General features: G+C 40.0%; 1 protein-coding gene across 20 annotated transcripts in view; it reads right to left on the bottom strand.

Moving 5' to 3' along the window:
• Positions 1–841: 841 nt before the first annotated feature.
• LOC133776546 (zinc finger protein 665-like) overlaps positions 842–23,514 on the bottom strand; it is a 111,935-nt gene continuing 89,262 nt past the window's right edge. For 19 of the 20 annotated variants that reach the window (XM_062215530.1, XM_062215538.1, XM_062215540.1 and 16 more), the window contains 3 exons: positions 17,111–17,237; positions 16,772–16,864; positions 843–9,904 (listed from right to left, as the gene is read on the bottom strand). In XM_062215530.1, coding sequence (XP_062071514.1) covers positions 7,431–9,904; positions 16,772–16,864; positions 17,111–17,237 — 2,694 coding nt within the window. In that variant the 3' untranslated portion in view covers positions 843–7,430. Of the gene's footprint in view, positions 9,905–16,771; positions 16,865–17,110; positions 17,238–22,621; positions 22,640–23,514 lie in introns of those variants that run through there. The other variant, XM_062215551.1, reaches the window with a different exon arrangement.

Raw genomic sequence — 23,514 nt, 5'->3', positions numbered from 1 at the left:
TATCCAATAAGGAAATAGTTTTTAGAAGAAAAACTCCCATCACAGTCCAGGAAAACGCCCACCCAACAGAGGTGCCAGGGAGGCCAGAGCCACGTCCAGGGATAGGACAGGGCCTGGAGTTGCTCTGTGTAAAACTCCACTGCCCAGATGCCGTGCTGGAGGGCCTCGGGGATCCTGCACTCCCTGCCCACACTGCCCAGACACACGCCCAGCATCCAGGCCTTCCTGTCCCCTACCTCGACCTCCCAGTAGTACTGCCCGGTGGAGAACTGCTCCCAGGCCAGCACTCAGGGGTCCTGGTCAAACCTGCTGGCTCAGGGGGGAGGTCCTGGTCGAAGAGCAGCTGCCTCACGCCCTTCTGATCCTCAGACAGGGAGAGCTTGGGGCTGCTTGTGGCAGGGTCCAGCAAGGGACTCACTATGGAAAGAGGCCAGGGCCGGGTGTCAGGGGTGGGTCCACTGTGCCTCATGCATAGGAATCTCATGGTCTGCCCCACGTTGGGACCCCTGTACTCTTCCTGTGCTCCCTGCTGGCCATCAACCCCAAGCAGGTGACTGGGATCTGCTCCTGGGGCAGCAGAGACCTGGCTGAGTGCACAGTGTGTCTACTTGTATGTCTGTGAGACAGTGCCTGTGTGTGTGTGCATGTGTGTGTGTGAACATGCCAGTGTGTACCTGTGTGACAGTGCCATTGTGTGCATGTGTGTCTGAGAGAGCACACCAACATGAGAGCATGCCAGCATGTGTGAAAGCATGCCAACATGTGTGTGCATGTGTAGAGTAAACCAATGTGTGTATCTGTGTGAGTATAGATCTTTTCTTTATATTCTTGGCTTATTTTTCTGTTACATATTTTTTATATTGAATTGAAGATTCAAAGATATTACAAAAATTTTTTATTATTATTTTTTGACAGGCAGAGTGGACAGTGAGAGACAGAGAGATCTTCCTTTGCCATTGGTTCACCCTCCAATGGCCACCACTGCCGACGCGCTACAGTCAGCACACCACACTGATCCGAAGCCAGGAGCCAGGTGCTTCTCCTGGTCTCCCATGCGGGTGCAGGGCCCAAGCACTTGGGCCATCCTCCACTGCAATCCCAGGCCATAGCAGAGAGCTGGCCTGGAAGAGGGACAACCGGGAAAGAATCCGGCGCCCCGACCAGGACTAGAACCCAGTGTGCTGGTGTCGCAAGGCGGAGGATTAGCCAATTGAGCCACGGCGCCGGCCACATAAATTCTTAATTCATTTCTCCAATCAGAATTTATTTGCTATTCTTTATTGTGTCACTTAAAATCATTTCTTTTCTTGGTGGTACATACTAATCCACTCATTTGTATATATTCATCTTGTATTCAATAATATTGCTTAATTCTTTTAATGGTTTGTCTATTTGGATTACCCCTATATGTAATGGCATTGCCACATATACTGACAGTCTTGTTGCTTAAAACCTGATCCTTATAGCTAATTTTTTTGTACTTAATTTCTTTTACTAGAGACCTAGGAAAATATTGAAGAGAAATAGTGAGAGGAGGGAGCATTGTCCAAGTCTACTACCCAGTAAAAGTTTCAATCTCTATTAATTAAGATAGTTTTATAGATTCCTTATAGATTGCCTCAATAGCATAAAGAAAATGTTTTTACTACTCTGCTAAGAGTTCCTTTCTATGACAACATTAAATTTTATTAAATGCTTTTTAATATTTAATCAAAATGATCATGTGATTTTCTTCCTGTATTTTTCACCCACAAAGATGAGTTGTTGTATTTTGGAATGTTAACTACTTTTGCATCTTTTAGTATATCCTGCTTGCTAGGCATCTATTATGATTCCAGAAAGACTAAACAATTGTATTTTGCTTAATATACTTGGATCCATCATTATAAAAAATTGATTTAAATATTTATTTCATGCCCTTATATGACATGCTGTTCATGTAAAGCTGGATTCAGAAGAGAAATTCAAATACATTTCCTGCTTATTGCCACATTGGAAGAATTTGGCAAACTGACAGTATTTTCTTTAAACATTTGGAATACTTCACAAATCCTGGCCTGAAATTTTGCTTGTGGAATTGATTTGTTAAATTATTTTTAATTTTTTATATTGATTCAGTACTTTATATAGGAGTTTCCTATATTATGCAGTATTTGTGTTTTGGTAAATTGATTTACAAAATTTGGTAGACTTTGGTCTATGCTTTAGAAACCTTATTCTAAAGTATTTCAGAAAATCCTCTGCCTATCTTGTTAAGGTTTATACATTTTATGAGAAATGAGTTCGATTCCTGAAATTGTTTCATTTTATTTTCCTTAAATGTTTACCAGTTTTTAAAAATTGTTAATAGTTTAAAATTTCATACTTATAGTTTTGTTATAGCTATCTTGTTGATACCAGCCTCTATTTTTACTTGTCTCTCTTGTATATAATATTGTACAGTTCATTTTATTTCTTTTAAAAAAGATTTATGTACTTGAAGCTTAGAGGGAGGGAGGAAGGGAGGGAGGGAGAGTGAGAGAGAGCGAGAGCGAGCGAGTATGCACGAGAGAGCACTTCATCTATGGTTCACTCCACAGATGGCCATGTCAGGCTAGAACAGGCCAAAGCCAGGAGCCAGGAGATTCATCTGGGTCCAAACACTTGTGCCATCCTCTGCAGTCTTATTAGCAGGAACCTACATCCAAAATGGAGCAGACAGTGCTTGATTGGTGCCCATATGGGATGCTGTCATTGCAGGCCTTACCCACAATGCCATGATTTCAGTCCCTCACTTTAGTTCTTAAGAAATTTAAAATGTCAGTCTTCTAACATATTCATTTGAGGCTATACCTTTTCTAAGAACTGATTTATATAATATCTCTTGTAACTGTTCCTTTATTCTCAAATATTGTACACGCAGGTAGTCTACCTCCCAGTGTCTCTAGTACCATGTTCCTCTAGCTATGCCTTGTTTTGCCTATCTCTAATCTTGGCCCCAAAACCTATGTGGTATCTGCAGTTTCAACATCTCATGTGACTGAGACTCATGTCTATTCTTGTATTTTTGCCATTTTGAAAATATTTTTCTGCCAACCAGGCAAGCTCTAAAAACCGTTACTTGTGTCTGCTGCATGAGTCTCCATCCTTTTTGTCTACAGCATGTCTTTCCTCGAGTGTCTTTATAGTTTCTGTATCCAATGCCAATTGCCATGCATTTCTCACCTCTCTTCATATAGCTGCAATCTTCCTGTTTGCCTGGTCTATACAGCCTATGTCAGAACTACTGTTCCAATCCCCTCTCATCTCCTGTGATTTCAGCTTATGGCAGTCTTCAGTTACCACTCTGACTTCACTTAAATCCATGACTTTGTGCAAGCATCTCCATGCTATTGATCTGTAGCCAGTATATTCCTTTAGTCTCTGAAATCCCTGACTCCAGCCTATGCCTTTTCTTTTGTATCCTCATGTGCAGTATATACCAAGTGTCTCATGAGTCCTTCTCCTCTGTTCTTTTTCAAAGGTCCCCACCTACTGGGAAGGTTTGGTTATCTGTTTATATATTTTTTTTGACAGGCAGAGTGGACAGTGAGAGAGAGAGACAAAGAGAAAGGTCTTCCTTTTGCCGTTGGTTCACCCTCCAATGGCCACTGCGCTGCGGCCAGTGCACCGCACTGATCCGAAGCCAGGAGCCAGGTGCTTCTCCTGGTCTCCCATGCGGGTGCAGGGCCCAAGCACTTGGGCCATCCTCCACTGCACTCCCGGGCCACAGCAGAGAGCTGACCTGGAAGAGGGGCAACTGGAACAGAATCTGGTGCCCTGACTGGGACTAGAACCCAGTGTGCCAGCACCACAGGCGGAGGACTAGCCTTTTGAGCCATGGCGCTGGCCTGTTTATATTCTGATGGACCTCTTGGTTTCATATAGGTTATAGTCATTATGAAGCTGCTGGATGTATTTTCTTGCTGCATTGTATGTAGGCATATGATACTATTGTAGGACCTATAATAACATAGCCAGATATCTTATAAAGTATCATTGTGCATTCTGATCAACAAGGAATGAGATTTTTGAGTAGCATACAATTAAACGAATGCTAATAAAATTTTGGATATTCTACATTCAAAAACTTTGGCAGTTACATTTATTCCATTTTCAGTCCATTTTTAATGCATCAAAGCTTGCTAGAAAAGAGTTGGACAAGGCATTGAGTCATTATGTATTGTCTATTAAACTTACACAAAGAAAAAGAAATCTGAAACACCCTATCAATAGACCAAGAAGACAATAAAAGTCCAGGCAAGCCAGAAATCGGTGCAGCATTAGCTCAGAAACAAGCACTTCAGCAAGCATTAGGAAAAGGACAAGGTTAAGTGGGAACAGAGAAAGTCCTCAGACAATGAGGGGCATGGCCTTTGCCCTCACACACAATTCAAGCTGCATGGACAGTGGATAATATCTCCATTCTCCTCTACCATCTTGATCTCATTTCTAAGATTTTCAGAGCAAGGAACTGGGAGCCAGAAAGATGCTATGTATTGACCTCACTCCCCATGCACATAGCCACAACTGGGTCCACATGAATTCTTTTGTTCAATCCACAGGTGGTCCCCTTTGAAAGTTGGCACTCCTTCTCACTTCTGTTTTAAGCTTAACTTGTATATTTTGCCTTTATGTGTGCTAATTTTTCAATAAAATGTGTATATTTTATGTATAACTACTTATTTGCCCTTAAGTCTCCGAGTATCCTCGGATTTGACTCTGCATCTTATGATTAGCACTTGTACTGGATCTGGATATTGCCAATGAACTGTTCCCAACATTTAGGATTAGAGGTGGAAGGAATGACTTGTAGGACTGTCCTCTGGACAGGAAGCAAAAAAAGAGCAACTATAGCTGTATCATTCATTCATCATTACATTTATAACCAAGTCACTGAGAAATGGCCATGTCACCTAGGTAAATTGTCCATCCAGAGTGGGTACATGCTGCTATCAGAGATGAATGTAAATCCAATCAAATCCCAAGAAGAACTTTGAGGAAAGAAATGTAAACACAACATTGAAATAAAACTTAAGAGTCACCATGAGGTGGCGGAAAATAAAGCCAAAAATATTAAAGTAATTGTAAAACTACAAAAATACCATATTATTATATTTTTTACCAGTTTCTCTGTTTCAGGGGGTCCCCTGGTAAAACATTAGTCCAAGTTATTGTTTCTAGGCAAGAAGGAATTTGAAAAAAAAAAAAAGCTAGAAACAAGGAATCAGGAAACTAAATTTAAAGATAGTATGGTGCTGGCACTGTGGCGTACTAGGTTAATCCTCCACCTGTGATGCCAGCATCCCATATGGGTGCTGGTTCTAGTCCCAGCTGCTCTTCTTCTGACCCTGCTCTCTGCTATGGCCTGGGAAAGCAGAAAGTGGCCCAGGTGCTTGGGTCCCTGCACCCAAGTGGGAGACCCAGAGGAAGCTCCTGGCTCCTGGCTTTGGACCGGTGCAGCTCCAACCATTGTAGCCATTTGGGGAGTGAGCCAGTGGATGGAAGACCTATCTCCCCTCTGAATGTAACTCTACCTCTCAAATAAATTTTTAAAAATCTTCAAAAAAAAAAAAAAACAGCTAGTACACAATACTGTGGGCAACCTCAGGAGAAAATGCTGCAATTTAAAGTTTGTAGCTATCCTTTAATAGGATAGTAGGTGATGTCTGGGAAAACACCTACTTGAATATTTAAATACGGCTAAGTTGGGAGCAGGACTTGAGTATCACCCACTTCCATGCTCCTTTTGAAAATCTCAGATTGTCATAGCATCAGGTGCACATGTGGCTGGGATGCATGTGTTGAAATTTAGGAAGTGTCATGGCATGATGGGAAGAGAGGCCCAGGTGCTTGATGTTGAGTAGGTTTGCCAGTCTTCACTCAATTTGGATAATTCTAGCCAATACAATCTTAGGAACAACACACAATGTGTGGAGTATGTTCTATGTGTTCTGTTAGCTTGGGTGCTGATAGTCCTTAATTTCTAGTGCTCACTAGCTACCTGCATATCTCAAGTAGCTCAACAAAATTAAATGAGCCAGAATCAAGCCAAGTGAATACAACCGCCAGAATTCTTTTTTTAATTTTTTTTTGACAGAGTGGACAGTGAGAGAGAGAGACAGAGAGAAAGGTCTTCCTTTTTCCATTGGATCACCGCGCTGATCCAAAGCCAGGAGCCAGGTGCCTCTCCTGGTCTCCCATGTGGGTGCAGGGCCCAAGCATTTGGGCCATCCTCCACTGCACTCCTGGGCCATAGCAGAGAGCTGGACTGGAAGAGGGGCAACCAGGACAGAATCCAGCACCCTGACCAGGACTAGAACCTGGTGTGATGGCGCCGCAGGCGGAGGATTAGCCTATTTAGCCATGGCGCCAGCCTACAACTGCCAGAATTTAATTACAAACAGAAGCAAACCACAATAGAGTGGAATGAAAACAATCCAAAAAATGAAAGCAAAAAGTTACAAGCATAGTTTAAATCTCAGGAGGACTGCCTGGCACTTATGCTATGAGAACATTGTGCACACATCCCCTCTTCACCCAATAAGCAAACCTCTGGCAAAGTGGGCAAATTCAGACTTACACACAGAGAAGTCTATGATTCTCGTGAGTATAAAGGTCATCAGAGACTCATCCCCCAATCTGGGCAAACCACTCATCATTCAGAGCTGGGATATAGTATTATGGCTGGCACATATAAGTCAGGTGGCGGGCCAATGGTCACAACCTGATCTGTAGAGTCATGTGGGGAAGGAATGATAGGCAACCAATAAAGTCAAACAACTTTGCAAATGATTAGGATGATATTTCAAGTAAGTATCACACGGAAAATACTTAACAAAATTTATATGTGGAAATAACTCATTGTCATGGTCCCACTCATAATACGAGAAAGCCACAAATGCAGATTGTATGTCAAAGGAAGAAAAACTAGACTTTAAAGAACATATAGCCAGTGTCTGTCATACAAGGTAAATCCTTCATGTGGATTTCCTAATAACTGCTGAGGTGTGGTTCCATATATGTTACATTTTCAATGTTTTCTCTAATTTTACTGATGTTTCTTAAAATTTGCCTTATAGTAAAGGTTTCCACTTCCAATACATTCACAGGGTTTTTGCTCTATGTGAATCTTCTGAAAGGTGATAAAACATGAATTATGGTACAAAGTCTTAGTATACACACATGCTTTCTCTTCTCAATGTACACTGAAGAGTGACTTTTGGCAAAGATTTTTCACGTACATTATATTGATAGCATTTTCTTCTTTGTGTAGTCTATGGTATCTGTTGAGGTTTAATTGAAACAAAAGTTTTTCTTCCCACTGATTGCATTCAAAGTTTCCCAGTTTTTCAATTCTATGCCTATTGAGGCTTTGATTCTGGGGTGTTATTTTTCCGTACTCATTTAATTCATGAAATTTCTCCTATGTGAATTTTCTGATGTGTTATGAGGTCTGACTTATGGCAAAAGGCTTTTCCAGATTTACTGAATTCATAAGATTTCTCCCCTACGTGAATTCTCCTATGTTTATTCAAGTTTGACTTCTGGGAAAAGGCTTTTTCACACTCACTACATACATAAGGTTTCTCCCCTGTGTGAATTCTCAAATGTCTTATGAGGTCTGAGTTCCGGCAAAATGCCTTTCCACATTCACTGCATACATAAGATTTCTCCCCTGTGTGAATTCTCTCATGTTTCTTCAAGTTTGACTTCATGTAAAAGGCTTTTCCACATTCATTACATTCAAAAGCTTTATCCCCTGTGTGAATTCTCTGATGTGCTATGAGGTGTGATTTCTGGGAAAAGGCTTTTTCACACTCATTACATTCATAAGGTTTCTCACCTGTGTGAATTCTCTGATGAGTTATGAGGTCTGACTTCCAGGAAAAGGCTTTTCCACATTCATTACATTCATAAGGTTTCTCCCCTGTGTGAATTCTCTGATGTCTTATGAGAGCTGATTTGTGGCAAAAGTATTTTTTGCAGTCATTACACTCATAAGTTTTCTCCCCTGTGTGAATTCTCTGATGTGTTACAAAGTGTGATTTCAGGTAAAAGGCTTTTCCACATTCATTGCATTCAAAGGGTTTCTCCCCTGTGTGAATTTTCTGATGAATTAGGAAGTGTGACTTCCGGGAAAATGCTTTTCCACATTCATTACAATCATAAGGTTTCTCTCCTGTGTGAATTCTCTGATGTCTTATGAGGACTGACTTCTGGTAAAAGGCTTTTCCACATTCATTGCATTCATAAGATTTCTCCCCTGTGTGAATTCTCTGGTGTTTATTCAAGTTTGACTTCTGGGAAAAGGCTTTCTTACACTCACTGCATACATAAGGTTTCTCCCCTGTGTGAATTCTCTGATGTGTTATGAGGCCTGACTTCTGGCAAAACTCTTTTTTGCACTCATTACATTCATAATGTCTCACCACTGTATGAATCTTCTGATGTGTTACAAAGTGTGACTTTTGGTAAAAGATTTTTCCACACTCATTACATTCAAAAGATTTCTTTTCTGTGTGAGTTCTCTGATGTGTTATGACGTGTGATTTCCGGGAAAATGCTTTTCCACACTCATTACATTTATAAGGTTTCTCCCCTGTGTGAATTCTCTGATGTGTAACAAAGTGTGATTTCAGGTAAAAGGCTTTTCCACATTCATTGCACTTAAAAGGTTTCTCCCCTGTGTGAATTCTCTGATGTATTATGAGATGGGACTTCCGGGAAAAGGCTTTTCCACACTCATTACAATTGTAAGGTTTCTCCCCCGTGTGACTTCTCTGATGTCTTATGAGGACTGACTTCTGGCAAAAGGCTTTTCCGCATTCATTGCATTCATAGGATTTCTCTCCTGTGTGAATTCTCAGGTGTTTATTCAAGTTTGACTTCTGGGAAAAGGCTTTCTCACACTCATTACATACATAAGGTTTCTCCCCTGTGTGAACTCTCTGATGTGTTATGAGGCCTGATTTCTGGCAAAAGTCCTTTTTGCACTCATTACATTCATAAGGTTTCACTGCTGGGCGACCCTTCTTATGTCTTACAAAGTGTGGTTTCACGTAAAAAGCTTTTCCACACTCATTAATTTCATATAGTGTCTGCCCTGTGTGAATTCTTTGATTTCTCATGAGATATGACTTCCAGGAAAAGGTTTTTCCACATTCATTGTACCCACTGGGCTTTTCCCCTGTGTGAGTTCTGTGATGGACTGCGAGGCAGGATTTATAGCTGAAAGATTTTTTATAGGGTTCACATACATAGGATTTCTTTCCTGTGTGTGTTTTCTGATTCATTGTAAGATCTGATTTGTAATTCACAGCTTCCTCACCCTTAAAAAATTCACAGAGTTTCTCTTTTGTTTGGGTTTGTTGATACTTACTGAGGTTAGAATTTTTATGCAAAGTTTCCTTCCCTATTTGAATTGTCTTCATTGTCTTTCCTACAATAGTTGACTTGTTACAAGTGTCTCTCATATAAGCCTTCTCAAATGTAAAGAACATTTTCTTCCTTTGCAAGGTTTTTGCTTGTTTACTGTGATCAAATGGCACAGTCTGAACCTTGTGATGCGAACTATGTGGCTCTGAGCAATGAGAAGAGTCCCCAGGTACATTAGGAGCATCTAATTTCTCTCCAGCTTGCATCTCATCCGGCATACTAGGGATATGCACATTGTGAAATATACTGCATACCTCAGGTTTCATTCCTGAACAATTTCTCTTTTTGATGATCAGTTTTTGAATATGGCTTGAGCTTAAATTACGTGTTTTTCTTGATTCAATTCCCTTGTGAGTGAATGTATTGTTGTTTGTGACCACATCCTTCCTCAAATTTATGTCTTTACTTTCCTTGTTGGTCACAATCAGGCCATCTCTTTCCTGGGAAACTGAAATGAGAAAAAACACTCATATTCAAGAAGCACATCCAAATGTATCTTCTGGAATACTCAAGTAAATGATGCTTCCTCTTATACTAACTGGCTAAGGCATTCATTTATGACCATTATAAGGCTTTTCTCAAAAATAAGCTATAATAATAAATTATATCAATGCATTTCCCCAATGTTCACAATCTTTTTGTTTACAATATTAAATGCTTTTCTTTTAACTATGACAAAATAGGTTATGTGTTAAGATATGTTAAGCCAGTGCTTGAGATGACTATATCCTGTAAGAGTCCCAGTTAACATCCTGGGACTTGCTTCTAGTATAGTTTTCTGTTAATATACCCTGGGACATAGCAGATGATTACTCAAGTTCTTGGGCTCTGTCATGGAATTTTAAGCTTTTTGCTTCATTCAGAATGATTCAGCCATAACTCTTGCAGGCATTTGGGGAATGATGCAGTGTACAGAAGATATCTCTCTCTCTCTCTCTCTCTCTCTCTCTCTCTCTCTCTCTCTCTCAATGTTTAGTAAGGATATTCCAGCACTGATCACCTGAAATAAAAATATTTACTAAGAATATTCTTGGACGATTCCAAGATGGTTGACTAGGGAAAAAGATAATGCTTTAGGCAAGGGGAAAATAGTAGCAAAAAAAGTAGATGAAGTGCAAGTGAGGTAGAGAGAAACCTGTGGTAGAAATTCTACAGAAAAAAGAGGGATGCCACAGATTAGTGTAGAAGGTCTGGATGCACAGCAAGGAGCAAAAGACAGAATCAATGATCCCCATAGCTGAGAGCCAGAGGAAGTGCCACCTTCGGAGTGTGAGGTGAGAGCAGACTGCAGCAGCCCATGCCACTGATGATATTGCCAGAAGGAGAGCCTGGCAAACCACACTGTCTTTGACTCTGGTCTGGAGCCCTAATGGGGAACAGGGTACATGCCTAACCCAGTTTAAAAGTGGAAAGTTTCTTTCTCCCCATCCCCTAACAAGGGCATGTAGCATCTGGCAAAAAGAAGGCACTATATTGACATCATTAGCATGGGGGACAGCTCTTATGTATGCGTGTGATCCAGATACTACCAGATGGAAAAATCTATGTCCCCCATGACTTTGAGTCTGCTGGCTGGGAGGATTGACAGGGGGCTGGGCACTCACATAGGACTGTGAGGTACTTCCAGCCTCTCAACATATCACAGGTTCTGAGACTCACACCCTCAGGGCAGAGCACCCACAGGCAGTTGGCTTTGGGAATACCTCTGCTGTGTCAACAGACAGGACAGGCTAGTGAGGTAGAGCAATGTTCTGCAACCCATGACTATGGGAGCCTTGGGTGCTGGGACTGTGGAAACTCTGTGATTGCATGATAAGATGCGGGGTGCAGCTGGGTCTCTGGACAATCACTGTGTCTCTTGCTGGAGGTACAGAGTTTCCAAACTGCTTAAGTGGGTCATTGCAGTGGGATCCATGCTCACAGAGAGGACTGCAGAGATCCTTTGTGTGGTTCATGTGGCAGTGTAGGTGAGTGTTTAACTTGCTGTAGACTAAACTCAGGCATTGATCACTTTGGAAGAGAGGAGGTAGGGGTGTGATTATGCCAACAGAGATGATCATACACTCATCCCTACTGACAACAGAGGAGATCTACAATGCCCAGCTTGGATGTCACCCTGGCACACAGACCATAACTCCCTGACACCACCCAGCACATGCCTTTGAGTACTCACTGAAAGAGCAGACATTCCACAGAGGCATAGTTCACAAATAAAGCAACCAAAGGGGAAAATCAAGCATTTTCACAAATGACAAAAAAAAAAAAGTAGAAACTCAAGAAACAAAAATGAGCAAGAAAACATGACTCCCCCATAGTAACACAATAACACTTCAGTATTAGAATGTGAAGACAAAAAGACTGATGAAATGCCTGAATGGAAATTCAAAAGATTGATCACAGGATTACTCAGAAGCAAGGAAAAGCAAATTCATGAGTTAAAGAAATCCATATATTACATGGAAGGAAAATCTTCCCATGAAATTGAGATTTAGAAGAGAAACCAAATGGAAATATTAGAAATGAGAAATTCATCATGTCAAATAAAAATATACTAGAGCCTTAAAAACAGACTTGGTGAAACAGGAGAAACAGTATCAGAGCTAAAAGACAAATTTTTCAAAATATCTCAGTCACACCAAAACAAATATAAAGAAGGAAAAAATGAGAAAAATTAAAAATGGTATTAAAGATTTAAGGGATACGTATCTTTCAAAGGACCCAAAATATGGGTCATAGGAGGTCTGAAGGTGTGGAAAAAGAGAACAGATTAGAACATCCATAAAAATAACTACAGAGAACTTCTCCAATTTGGAGAAAGAAAGGACTGCCAAGTACACAAGGCACATAGAACTCCTAATAGACATGACCAGAAAAGATCTTCATGAAGACACACTGTAGTCAATCTTTCAATGTTAAAACAGAAAAGATTCTTAAATGTGCATGAGAGAAAATCAGATTACTTTGAGAGGAACTCCAATTAGATTAACATCTGACTGCTCATCTGAAACCCTACAGGCTAAAAGAGAATGGCAAGACAGAGTTCAAGTCTTAAGAGAAAAAAGTCAGCCCAGAATACTGTAACCTGCAAAGCTCTCATTTATGAATTAAAGAGAAATAAAGACCTTCCATAACAAAAAGAAATTGAAAGAATTTGTGACCACTCATCCAGCCTTGTAAAAGATGCTGAAGGATATGCTACACACAGAAACACAAAGTATGGCCAACACTATGAAAGAATATGAAGGCAGAAAATCTCCCAGCACAAGTACAAAGTAAATCCACAGCAGAAAATGGGGCCGGCGCCGCGGCTCAATAGGCTAATCCTCCGCCTTGCGGCGCCGGCACACCGGGTTCTAGTCCCGGTCAGGGCACCGATCCTGTCCCGGTTGCCCCTCTTCCAGGCCAGCTCTCTGCTGTGGCCAGGGAGTGCAGTGGAGGATGGCCCAAGTCCTTGGGCCCTGCACATGCATGGGAGACCAGGAGAAGCACCTGGCTCCTGGCTTCGGATCAGCGTGGTGCGCTGGCCGCAGCAGGCATTAGAGGGTGAACCAACGGCAAAAGGAAGACCTTTCTCTCTGTCTCTCTCTCTCACTGTCCACTCTGCCTGTCAAAAAAGAAAGAAAGAAAGAAAGAAAGAAAGAAAGAAAGAAAGAAAGAAAGAAAGAAAGAAAGAAAGAAAGAGAGAGAAAGAAAATGGGAGTATTTATGGAAAAACGGCAGAGCCAAGTCATTACCTATCAATAATAAACTTGAATATAAAAGGCCTAAAATCTCCTATTACAAGATATAGACTGCCTGAATGGATTAACAAAAGAGACCCATCTATTTGCTGACTAAAAAAAAAAAAAAACACATCTCAACAAATTAAAGGATGGAGAAAGATATTCCAAGCTAACAGAAAGAAAAGAAAGCAGCTGTAACCACCCTAATATCAGGTGAAATGGACTAACACAAACACTGTTATAATAGACAAAGAAGGACATTATGTAATGCTTAAGGTATCAATTCAAAAAGAAGATGTGACCATAATAAATATATATGCACCCAATGTCAGGCACCTGGCTATTTAAAACAAATGTTAACGGATCTAAAGGGAGACACAGACTCCAGTACAATAGTAATGGGGGACTTCAACACCTCATTTTTTTTTTTTTTGACAGGCAGAGACAGTGAGAGAGACAGAGAGAAAGGTCTTCCTTTTTCCGTTAGTTTACCCCTCAAATGGCCGCCACAGCCAGTGTGCTGCGGCCAGCGTGCTGCGCTGATCCAAAGCCAGGAGCCAGGTGCTTCTTCCTGGTCTTCTGTGCGGGTATAGGGCCCAAGCACTTGGGCCATCCTCCACTGCCTTCCTGGGCCACAGCAGAGAGCTGGACTGGAAGAGGAGCAACTGGGACAGAATCTGGCACCCCAACCGGGACTAGAACCCAGGGTGCCGGTGCCGCAGGCGGAGGATTAGCCAAGTGAGCCGCGGCACCAGCCCACCTCAATAGGTCAAGAAATCATCAAAAAAATAACAGAGCTAATCTACATAATAGACCAAATGAATCTAACTGATATCTACAGAACCTAGAAGAAGATACAAAAAGTGGAAAATCTTCCATGTTCACAGATTGGAAGAATCAATATCATCAGACTGTCCATACTATTGAAAGCAATTTACAGATTCAATGTGATACAAATCAAAATACCAATGACATTCTTCTCAGTTCTTGATAAAATGATACTAAACTTCATTTTGAAACACAAGAATCCTCAAGTAACTAAAGCAATCTTACACACCAAAAATAAAGCTAGAGGCATCACAATATCAGATTTCAAGACATACAGGGCAGTTATAATCAAAACAGTCTGGTACTAGCACAAAGATAAGACATGTAAGACCAATGGAACAGCATAGAAACTCCAGAAATCAATCTACTCATGTCCAACCAGCTAATCTTTGACAAAAAAGCTAAAATCAATCCCTGGAGAAAGCACATTCTCTCCTACAAATGGTGCTGGGAAAACTGGATCTTCATGTGCAGAAATATGAAATAAGACCCCTACTTTACATCTTATAAAATAATTAACTCAAAATGTATCAAGGGTCTGAATGTACAAACTGACAACATGAAAGTACTACAGGAAAACTTTGGGGAAACTGCAAAACACTGGCAAGGGAAAAACTTCTTGGGGAAAAAAAAAAACAGAACAGGGAATCAAAGGAAATATAGACAAATGGGTTACATCAAGCTGAGAAGTTTCTGCATTGCAAAGGAAAACATTCAGCAAAGTGAAGACGCAACCAACAGAATGAGAGAAAATATCTACAAGCTATGAAACTTATAAAGGATTAATAAGCAGATTCTATGAAGAGCTCAAGAAACCTAACAACAACAAAAGAAACAATCCAGTTAAGAAATGGGCAACTAAACAGCATTCTGGCTTCAGAATCAGCCCTTAAGGCATTCTGATCTGGCTAAAAAGCCCATAAAAGCATTTCAGGCATGGAAAGCCAGTACACTGTGGCAAAATATGACCTAAATAAAAGATCTCTGTGAGTGAGATCCCAGTGGAAAGAAGGGGCCATCAAAGAAGGAGGTACCTTTCTCTGAAGGGAGGAGAGAACTTCCACTTTGATTATGGCCTTGTCTAAATAAGGTCTAAATAACATGAACTCAAAAGGCTTCCATAGCCTTGGCAGCACATGACAAGAGCCTCAGGTGACTACTGATGTCATAAATAAGAGTGTCAATTGTTACATCAACAACAGGAGTCACTATGCACTTACTTCACATGTATGACCTCTGTCCTTAATGAGTTGTACTATGTGAATTAACGGTAAAACTAGTCTTCAAACAGTACTTTATACTTTGTGTATCTGTGTGGGTTCAAACTTGAAATCTTTACTTAGTATAGAGTTGATCTTCTGTATATAATTAAAAATTAGTCTTAATGAAGAATGGGTGGCAGAGGGAGTAGGAGACGGGACAGGAGTGGGGATGGGAGGGTGGGTATGGGGGGAAGAATCACTATAATCCAAAATATGTAGCTATGAAATTTATATTTATTAAATAAAAGATTTCTAAAAAGAAAAACAAGAAATGGGCAAAAGACTTGAACAGGCACTTCTCAAAATAGGAAATTCAAATAGCCAACAGACACGTGAAAAAATATTCAAGATCACTAACCATCAGAGAAATACAAATATAAACCACAATGGCTCTCATATAGAAATCAACAAACAATAAATGCTGGTGAGGACATTGTGCAAAAGGTACCCTAATCACTACTGGTAGGAATGTAAATGAGTACAGCCATTATGCAAGACAGCATAGAGATACCTCAGAAAGTAGAAAATAGATCAATCATATGACCCAGGCATCAGCCTAAGAAAGAGTTACCTATAAACCCATGCTTATTGCAGCTCAATTCACAATAGCTAAGATATGGAATGAACTCAGATGTCCATCAACTGATGAATGGAAAAATAAATTATGCTCTCTCTATATAGAATATGGAATACTACTCAGCAATAAATAAGAATGAAATCCTGTTGTTTGCAACAAATTGGATACAACTGGAAAACATTATACTTACTTGAAATAAGCCAGTCCCCAAAAGGCAAATACCACATGTTTTCTCTGATCTGTGGTAACTAAAAGAGTACCAAAAATATAATGTACAGGAGTGAAATTGACATTCTGAGATCTGATGATTATTTATAGCCCTTGTCTACTGTTGAGGAATTTTTTTTTAACTATTTGTTAATTATCAGCTTCGCGTAGGGTTAACCTTGTGAGTATATAATAAACAGAAAGTAGATCATTATAAAAATTTAGGAATAAGAAAGGAAAGAAGAGGAAGCATGCACAAGAGGGAGCTTAGGGTAGTAGGAAATATCACTATGCTCCTAAATCTGTATATATTAAATACATGAAATCTGTTTGCCATTAAAAAAAAGAAAATGAAAAAAACAAGAATGGAAGGAATTAATAAATACATGAAAAAATTCCTGAGGAAAAGCAGGGAATTAAAGTAAAGAAAGAAAATTAGACTTTAGGGAATATATCTAAGCAAGAAAAAAGTGTAAGTAGGGTCAGAAAAGGATTGGATTTTTAAAAATGAAAGCATATATTCATCAAGAGCCAAAGAAGACGTGGAGAGATACACACATGACAGCATTTCCCAGAATTTGTAGAAAGCCTGTCTGCTGCCTGAAATCAAGCTGTCACCAGGAATGGCACTTCAGAAAATAAACTGCGTGAATAGTTCTAGTGAAAATTCACTGCATTCTTTTTGGCATAGTCTCCATACCATGTATGTGCTAACTGACCTTTTAAGTTTGGGTTTAGGCATTCTTGAACTATCCATGGCTCTTCTCCTTGTTCCAACTTGAAGATCAAGTCAGGTTTTGTAATACAGTACCCTGTTAATAGGAAACATAAGACTTTGTCAAACCACTAATTTAGATGTTCTGAAGAAGGAAAAAATCTTGGTCAAGAATTCTGCAACAGAAGTTCTGATTTAAATTCTTTCCTAGATGGAAGATGTGCAGATTCTTCATGGAATCAAATCCAGTACTCATCCAGCATTAAACTTTATTAAGTGCTCATTTAGTAGTCAAATGGAAAGAAAACACTCCAGTTGGGCATGTTAGGGGACTGTCACTCACCCAAGGACAGCAGGCTGCTGTAGGTCTCCAGCATCACATCCTTGTACAGGATTCTCTGAGCATGGTTCAGGTCCTGCCACTCCTCCCAGGTGAAGTCCACAGCCAGGTCTTCAAATGACACCAACACCTGTAAGATCACATTTCTCCTCAACAGATCAGATCTACCAAAGCTGAAAGAACTGGGGCATACTCTTCCGTGAGTCTTACGTCCCTCTTACATAAGATGCAGCTAACTGTGTAATCTATATGGCAACAGAAAGCAAAATCTGAGGGGGGGGGGGAGGTGATTCTAAGACAGTGGAATAGGGAGGCAGCTTACTATTCTATCTAGGGAAAGACAGTTTAAAAAGTGGAGTGGAGGGGCTGGTGCGGTGGTGTACTAGGTTATCCTCCGCCTGTGGCACCGGCATCCCATATGGGCACCGCGTTCTAGTCCCGGTTGCTCCTCTTCCAGTCCAGCTCTCTGCTGTGGCCTGGGAGGGCAGTGGAGGATGGCCAAGTGCTTGGGTCACTGCACCCACATGGGAGACCAGGAGGAAGCACCTGGCTCCTGGCTTCGGATCAGCGCAGCGCTGGCCGTAGTGGCCACTTGGGGAGTGAACCAACGGAAGGAAGACCTTTCTCTCTCTCTCTCACTGTAACTCTACCTGTCAAATAAATAAATAAAAATCTTTAAAAAATATAAAATAAAAAGTGGAGTGGAATCTCGAGGAAGAGTAAGGGAGAAAACTACAGTGGAAACTGTGCAAGTTAGAGATTACAGGGATGGTGTGGATGTGCACCATAAACATGGACACAACACAGGACCCCCTGCAGCTGAGACCCTCAGCACCAGCTTTAGAGAGTGAGGTGAGACCAGACTGCAACAACCCAAGCCACTGGTGATATAGCTGTAGGGGGAGTCTGGCATATGTCCATCTTAGAGCACTTGGGCCACAGTGTACCTACCAAGCTACAGGGGAAAATGGAGCTTGCTTCTCTCTCCCTATCCACCTAACAATGGCATCTTGTAACTAACTGAAAGAGGGTGGGTGCCATTTTGGACACATGTCACAGCTGCACCAGCTTGTGTCCATACACCCAGCAACCAGGAGACAACTGAGCCTGGTTGGGAGAATTGACAGGGGGCTGGGCAGCCTCATAGGACTGTGAGGTCTCCTCTCTGAGGCTTAGGTTGCCTGGGTGAAAAACCTATAAGTGACTGGCTCTGGGAGTGTTTCTGTCTCTCTGTTGACAGGACAGACTGACAGGGGAGAGTGGATCCTTAGTGCCCAGTGACTGTGGGAGCCTTGTATGATGAGACTATAGAAACACTATTGCTGTGTGGTAGGGCGCAGGGTGTGGCTGGGTCTCTGGGCAATTGTGTGCAGCTCCACACACTCACATCTCCCTAATTGACTGGGCAGGGTCATCGATGCAGGATCTGTGCTCACACTGAGGACTGCACAAATCTTTTGTGTGATTCTTGTGGCAGCACAGAGGAATATTGTACACATTGGGGCTGGTACCCAGGTATTGGTTTCCTTAGAGGAGAGGTGAGTGTGAGATTACACCAACAGAGCTGATCAAATCCTCCCCCCGCAAAGCTATCATTTACGAATGAAGGTGAAATAAAGAGCTTCCATAACAAACTTAAATTGAAAGAATTTATCACCACATATCCAGCCTTACAAAAGATACTTAATGATATGCTAAACACAGAAACACAAAACATGGTCATCATTATGAAAGAATGTGAAGGCAGAAAATCTCCCAGTAAAAATACAAAGGAAATCCAAAATAAATAGGAATATTTATCAAAAAATGGAAGGACCAAGGCATTACTAATCAATAGTCCCTTGAATGTAAATGGCCGCAACTCTCCAGTTAAAAGATATATACTGGCTGAATGGATTAACGATTAACAAAGAAGACCCATCTATTTGCTACCTACAAGAAACACATTTCACCTACAAAGATACATGTAGACTGAAAGTGAAAGAATGAACAAAGATATTCCGTGCTAACAGAAACCAAAAAAAGAGCACGCATTGAGATCCTAATATCAGATTAAATGGACTTTAACATAAAAACAGCTAAAAGAGATAAAGAAGGGAACTATGTAATGATTAAGTGATCAATTCGACTGGAAGATATGACTATAATAAATGTATATGCACCCAATTATAGGGCACCTAACTATTTAAAAGAAACGTTAATAGATCTAAAGGGAGACCTAGACTCCAAAATAATATTATTGGGGGACTGCAATACTTGACTTTCAGCAATGGACAGATGAACTAGGCAAAAAATGAGCGAGGAAACAGTTAATTGATACTATAAGCCAAAAGGACCTAATGGATATCTACAGAACTTTACACCACACAGTTGCAGAATAAACATTCTTTTCACCAGTGCATGGAACTTACTCTAGATTATATCACATACTAGGCCTTAAAGCAGGGCTCAGTAAATTAAAAAAAAAAAATATATATATATATATGGAAATCAAGGACTCAAGAATCTCAGGATGACAAACACATGCAGACTGAAAAACATGCTCCTGAATAAACAGTGGGTCAAGGAAGAATTCAAAAAGAAAACAAAAAATTTCTAGAAATGAATGAAGACAATAGTACAATATATAAAAAATTATGGGATACAGTGAAAGCAATGTTTAGAGGGAATTTATAACAACTGGTGCCTACATCAAGAAATTGGAAAGACACCAAATAAATGAGTTAACAGTGAACCTCAAGGACATAGAAAAGCAACAGCAAACTAAACCTAAAACTAGGGAAAAGAAATAATTAAATTTAGAGAAAAAGTAACAAATTTGGAACAAAAAATTTAAAAGATCTGTGAAATGCAGAGTTGGTTTTTTGAAAAAAATAAACAAAATAAATACACCATTGGACCAACTAACCAAATAGGAAGAAGACCCAAATTGATAAAATTAGAGACGAAAATGGAACTATAACAACAGATACCAAACAATTAAGAAGAATCACCAGGAATTCCTACAAAGAGCTATATGCCAACAATTCAGGAAACCAGGAAGAAAGGATAGATTTCTGGACATACAACCTACCTAAATTGAGCCATGAAGACACAGAGAACCTAAACAGATGAATAATCAAGACAGAGATTGAATTTCCCAACAAAGAAAAGGGCAGGAATGGATGCTTTACTGATGAATTCTACTAGACATTTAAAGAACTAACTCCAATTCTTCTCAAGCTATTCAAAACAAGTGAAAGAGAGGGATCCTGCCAAACTCCTTCTATGAAGCCAGCATCATCTTCATTTCTAAACCTGTAAAAGATACAACAGAAAAAGAGAATAACAGACCAATTTCCCAGATGAACATAGGTGCAAAAATCCTCAACAAAATACTAGCCAATCGATTCCAAAAACACATCAGAATGATCATTCACCCAGACCCAGTGGGATTTATCTCTGGTATGCAAGGATGTTTCAACGTCTGTAAATCGATCAATATGGTGAACAAAAACCATATGATTATCTCAATAAATGCAAAGAAAGCTTTTCATAAAATACAACATCCTTTCATGATAAGAAACTTAAACAAATTGGGTATAGAAGGAACATTCCACAACACAAACAAAGCAATTTATGAGAAACTCATGGCCAGCATCCTATTGAATGGGGAAAAGTTGGAAGCATTCCCACTAAAATCTGCAACCAGACAACAGTGCCCACTCTCACCATTGCTATTTAATATAATACTGGAAGTTCTAGCTAGAGTTATTAGGCAAGAAAAATAAATCAAAGAGAGAGAAACTGGAAAGGAGGAAGTGAAACTATCTGAATTTGTAGATGACATGATTCTATCTATAAAGGATCCAAAGGACTCCACTAAGAACTCACAAAAGAGTTTGGCTAAGTGGCAAAATATAAAATCAACACACAAGAATCAATAGCCTCTGAATTTAAAGACAATGACTGAGAAAGAACTCCTAAGATCAATACTATTCACAGTAACTATAAAAAATTAATACCTTGGAATAAACTTAATCAAAGACATCAAAGACTTCTACAATGAAAATTACAAAACATTAAAGAAATAAATAAAAAAAAGCCAGTGCCATGGTTCAATAGGCTAATCCTCCGCCTGCGGCGCCGGCACACCGGGTTCTAGTCCTAGTCGGGGCGCCAGATTCTGTCCCGGTTTCTCCTCTTCCAGTCCTGCTCTCTGCTGTGGCCTGGGAGTAAAGTGGAGGATGGCCCAGGTCCTTGGGCCCTGCACCCACATGGGAGACCAAGAGAAAGCACCTGGCTCCTGGCTTCAGATCAGTGCAGTGCACTGGCCTCAGCACACCATCTGCAGTGGCCATTTGGGGGTGAACCAACGAAAAAAGGAAGACCTTTCTCTCTGTCTCTCTCTCTCTCACTGTCCACTCTTTCAAAAAAAATAAATAAGTAAAAAAAAAAGAAAAGAAAACACAAAAAATGGAAAAATCTTCAACATTCATGGATTCAAAGAATTAAGAGCATCAAAATGTCCATACTACTGAAAGGAATTTATAGATTCAAGTGATCAATCAAAATACTAAGGACATTCTTCTCAGATATAGAAAAAAAATGCTAAATATGAAAACTCAGGAGACCCCAAATAACTAAAGGAATATTATTATACAGCAAAAACAAAGCTTTGGGTATCAAATTCCAGATTTCATGAAATACTACAGGGCAGTTATAATCAGAACAGCACAAAAGCAGATGTGTAGGCCACTGGGACAATATAGAAATTCCAGAAATTAATCCATGCATCTACAACCAACTTATCTTTGACAAAGGAGCTAAAATCAATCCTGGAGCAAGGAAAGTCTCTTGAACAAATGGTGTTGGGTAAACTGGATCTCCAAATGCAGAAGTATGAAATAAGACCCCTACCCTACACCTTTCACTAAAATCCAGAATGACCTAAATCTACAACCCAATACCATCATATTATTAGAGAAAGTGGGGGAATACTGCAAGACATTGGCATATGCAAAGAATTCTTGGAAAATACCCCAGAACCACAGGCAATCAAAGCAAAAACGGGCAAACGAAATTATATCAAATTGAGAAGCTTCTGCACTCCAAAATAAACACTCAACAAAATAGACAACTTACACATGGGAGAAAATATTTGCAAACTATGCAACAAAGGACTAATTTTCAGAATCTATAAAGAGCTCAAGAAACTCAACAACAAAACAAACAATCTATTTAAGAAATGGGCAAAGGATTTGAAAAACCATTATCAAAACAGGAAATCCAAATGGGCAACAGACACATGGAAAAAAAAAATGCTCAGCATCAGTAGCCATCAGGGAAATGCAAATCCAAACCACAATGAGGTTTCACCTCACCCTAGTTAGAATGGCTTTCTTACAGAAATCAATAAACAACAAATGCTGTTGAGGATGTGGGGAAAAATGGTTCCCTAACCCACTGTTGGTGAGAATATAAACAATCGCAAGATAGTATGGAGATACCTCAGAAATCTGAATATAGACTTACCATATGACATCCCACTTCTGAGGACCTACCCAAGGGAAATAAAATCAGCAAATGAAAGTTATCTGCATCCTCATGTTTACTGTAGCTCAATTCACAATAGTTAAGATATGGAATCGGTGCGGAGGTCCATCAACTGAAGACTGCATAGATAAAGAAATTATGGTATATATACACTATGGAATATTATGCTGTGATAAAAAAATAATGAAATTCTGTCATTTTCAACAAAATAGATGCAACTGGAAAACACTATACTTAGTGAAATAAGCCAGTCCCAAAATACTACATGTTTTCCATGATCTGAGGTAACTGAGTATCTAAAATGTAATGTATTGGAGTAAAATGGACAATTTGAGATTTGATTATTGTTTATAGCCCTTGTCTCTTCCATTAAGGAACAGTACTGAACTCTTTGTTTGTTGAACTCTTTTACTTAGTGTCAGGTTCACTTTATGATCATTAAATAAAATGAAAATACATCTTTATATAAATCAAGATTGGGAATGGGAGAAGGAGGAAGAAGGGTTGGCAAGTGGGGAGGTTGGAGGGTAGGGTGAGAAGTATCTCTATGTTCCTAAATCTGTATATATAAAATAAATGAAACTTTTGTAACTTAAATTAAAAAAATATTGAAAATATTTCATGAGCCAAAAGAAAGGTAGTAAGTAAGAAACAAGACCAAATCAGGGGGTGGAGCCAAGATGGCGGATAGTGAGGACGTGTGCCTTAGTTTGGGAAAATAAACTTTCATAAAAGTGGAATTACTGTAGCCTCAGGAAAAGACTCAAGAAAAAAACTGCAGAGGAAACGCTTCCGGATCTTGTGGATGAGACACAGAGGACTTACAGGGAGCCCACCGCGTGGAAAACCAACCGAGACAAGCCGAATGGCAG

Source organism: Lepus europaeus, chromosome 18 (genome assembly GCF_033115175.1).
Source record: "Lepus europaeus isolate LE1 chromosome 18, mLepTim1.pri, whole genome shotgun sequence".
In the NCBI taxonomy this organism is placed as follows: Eukaryota; Metazoa; Chordata; class Mammalia; order Lagomorpha; family Leporidae; genus Lepus; species Lepus europaeus.
Note: the sequence above shows the minus strand (reverse complement) of the source record. Positions and strands in the feature narration are given on the sequence as shown.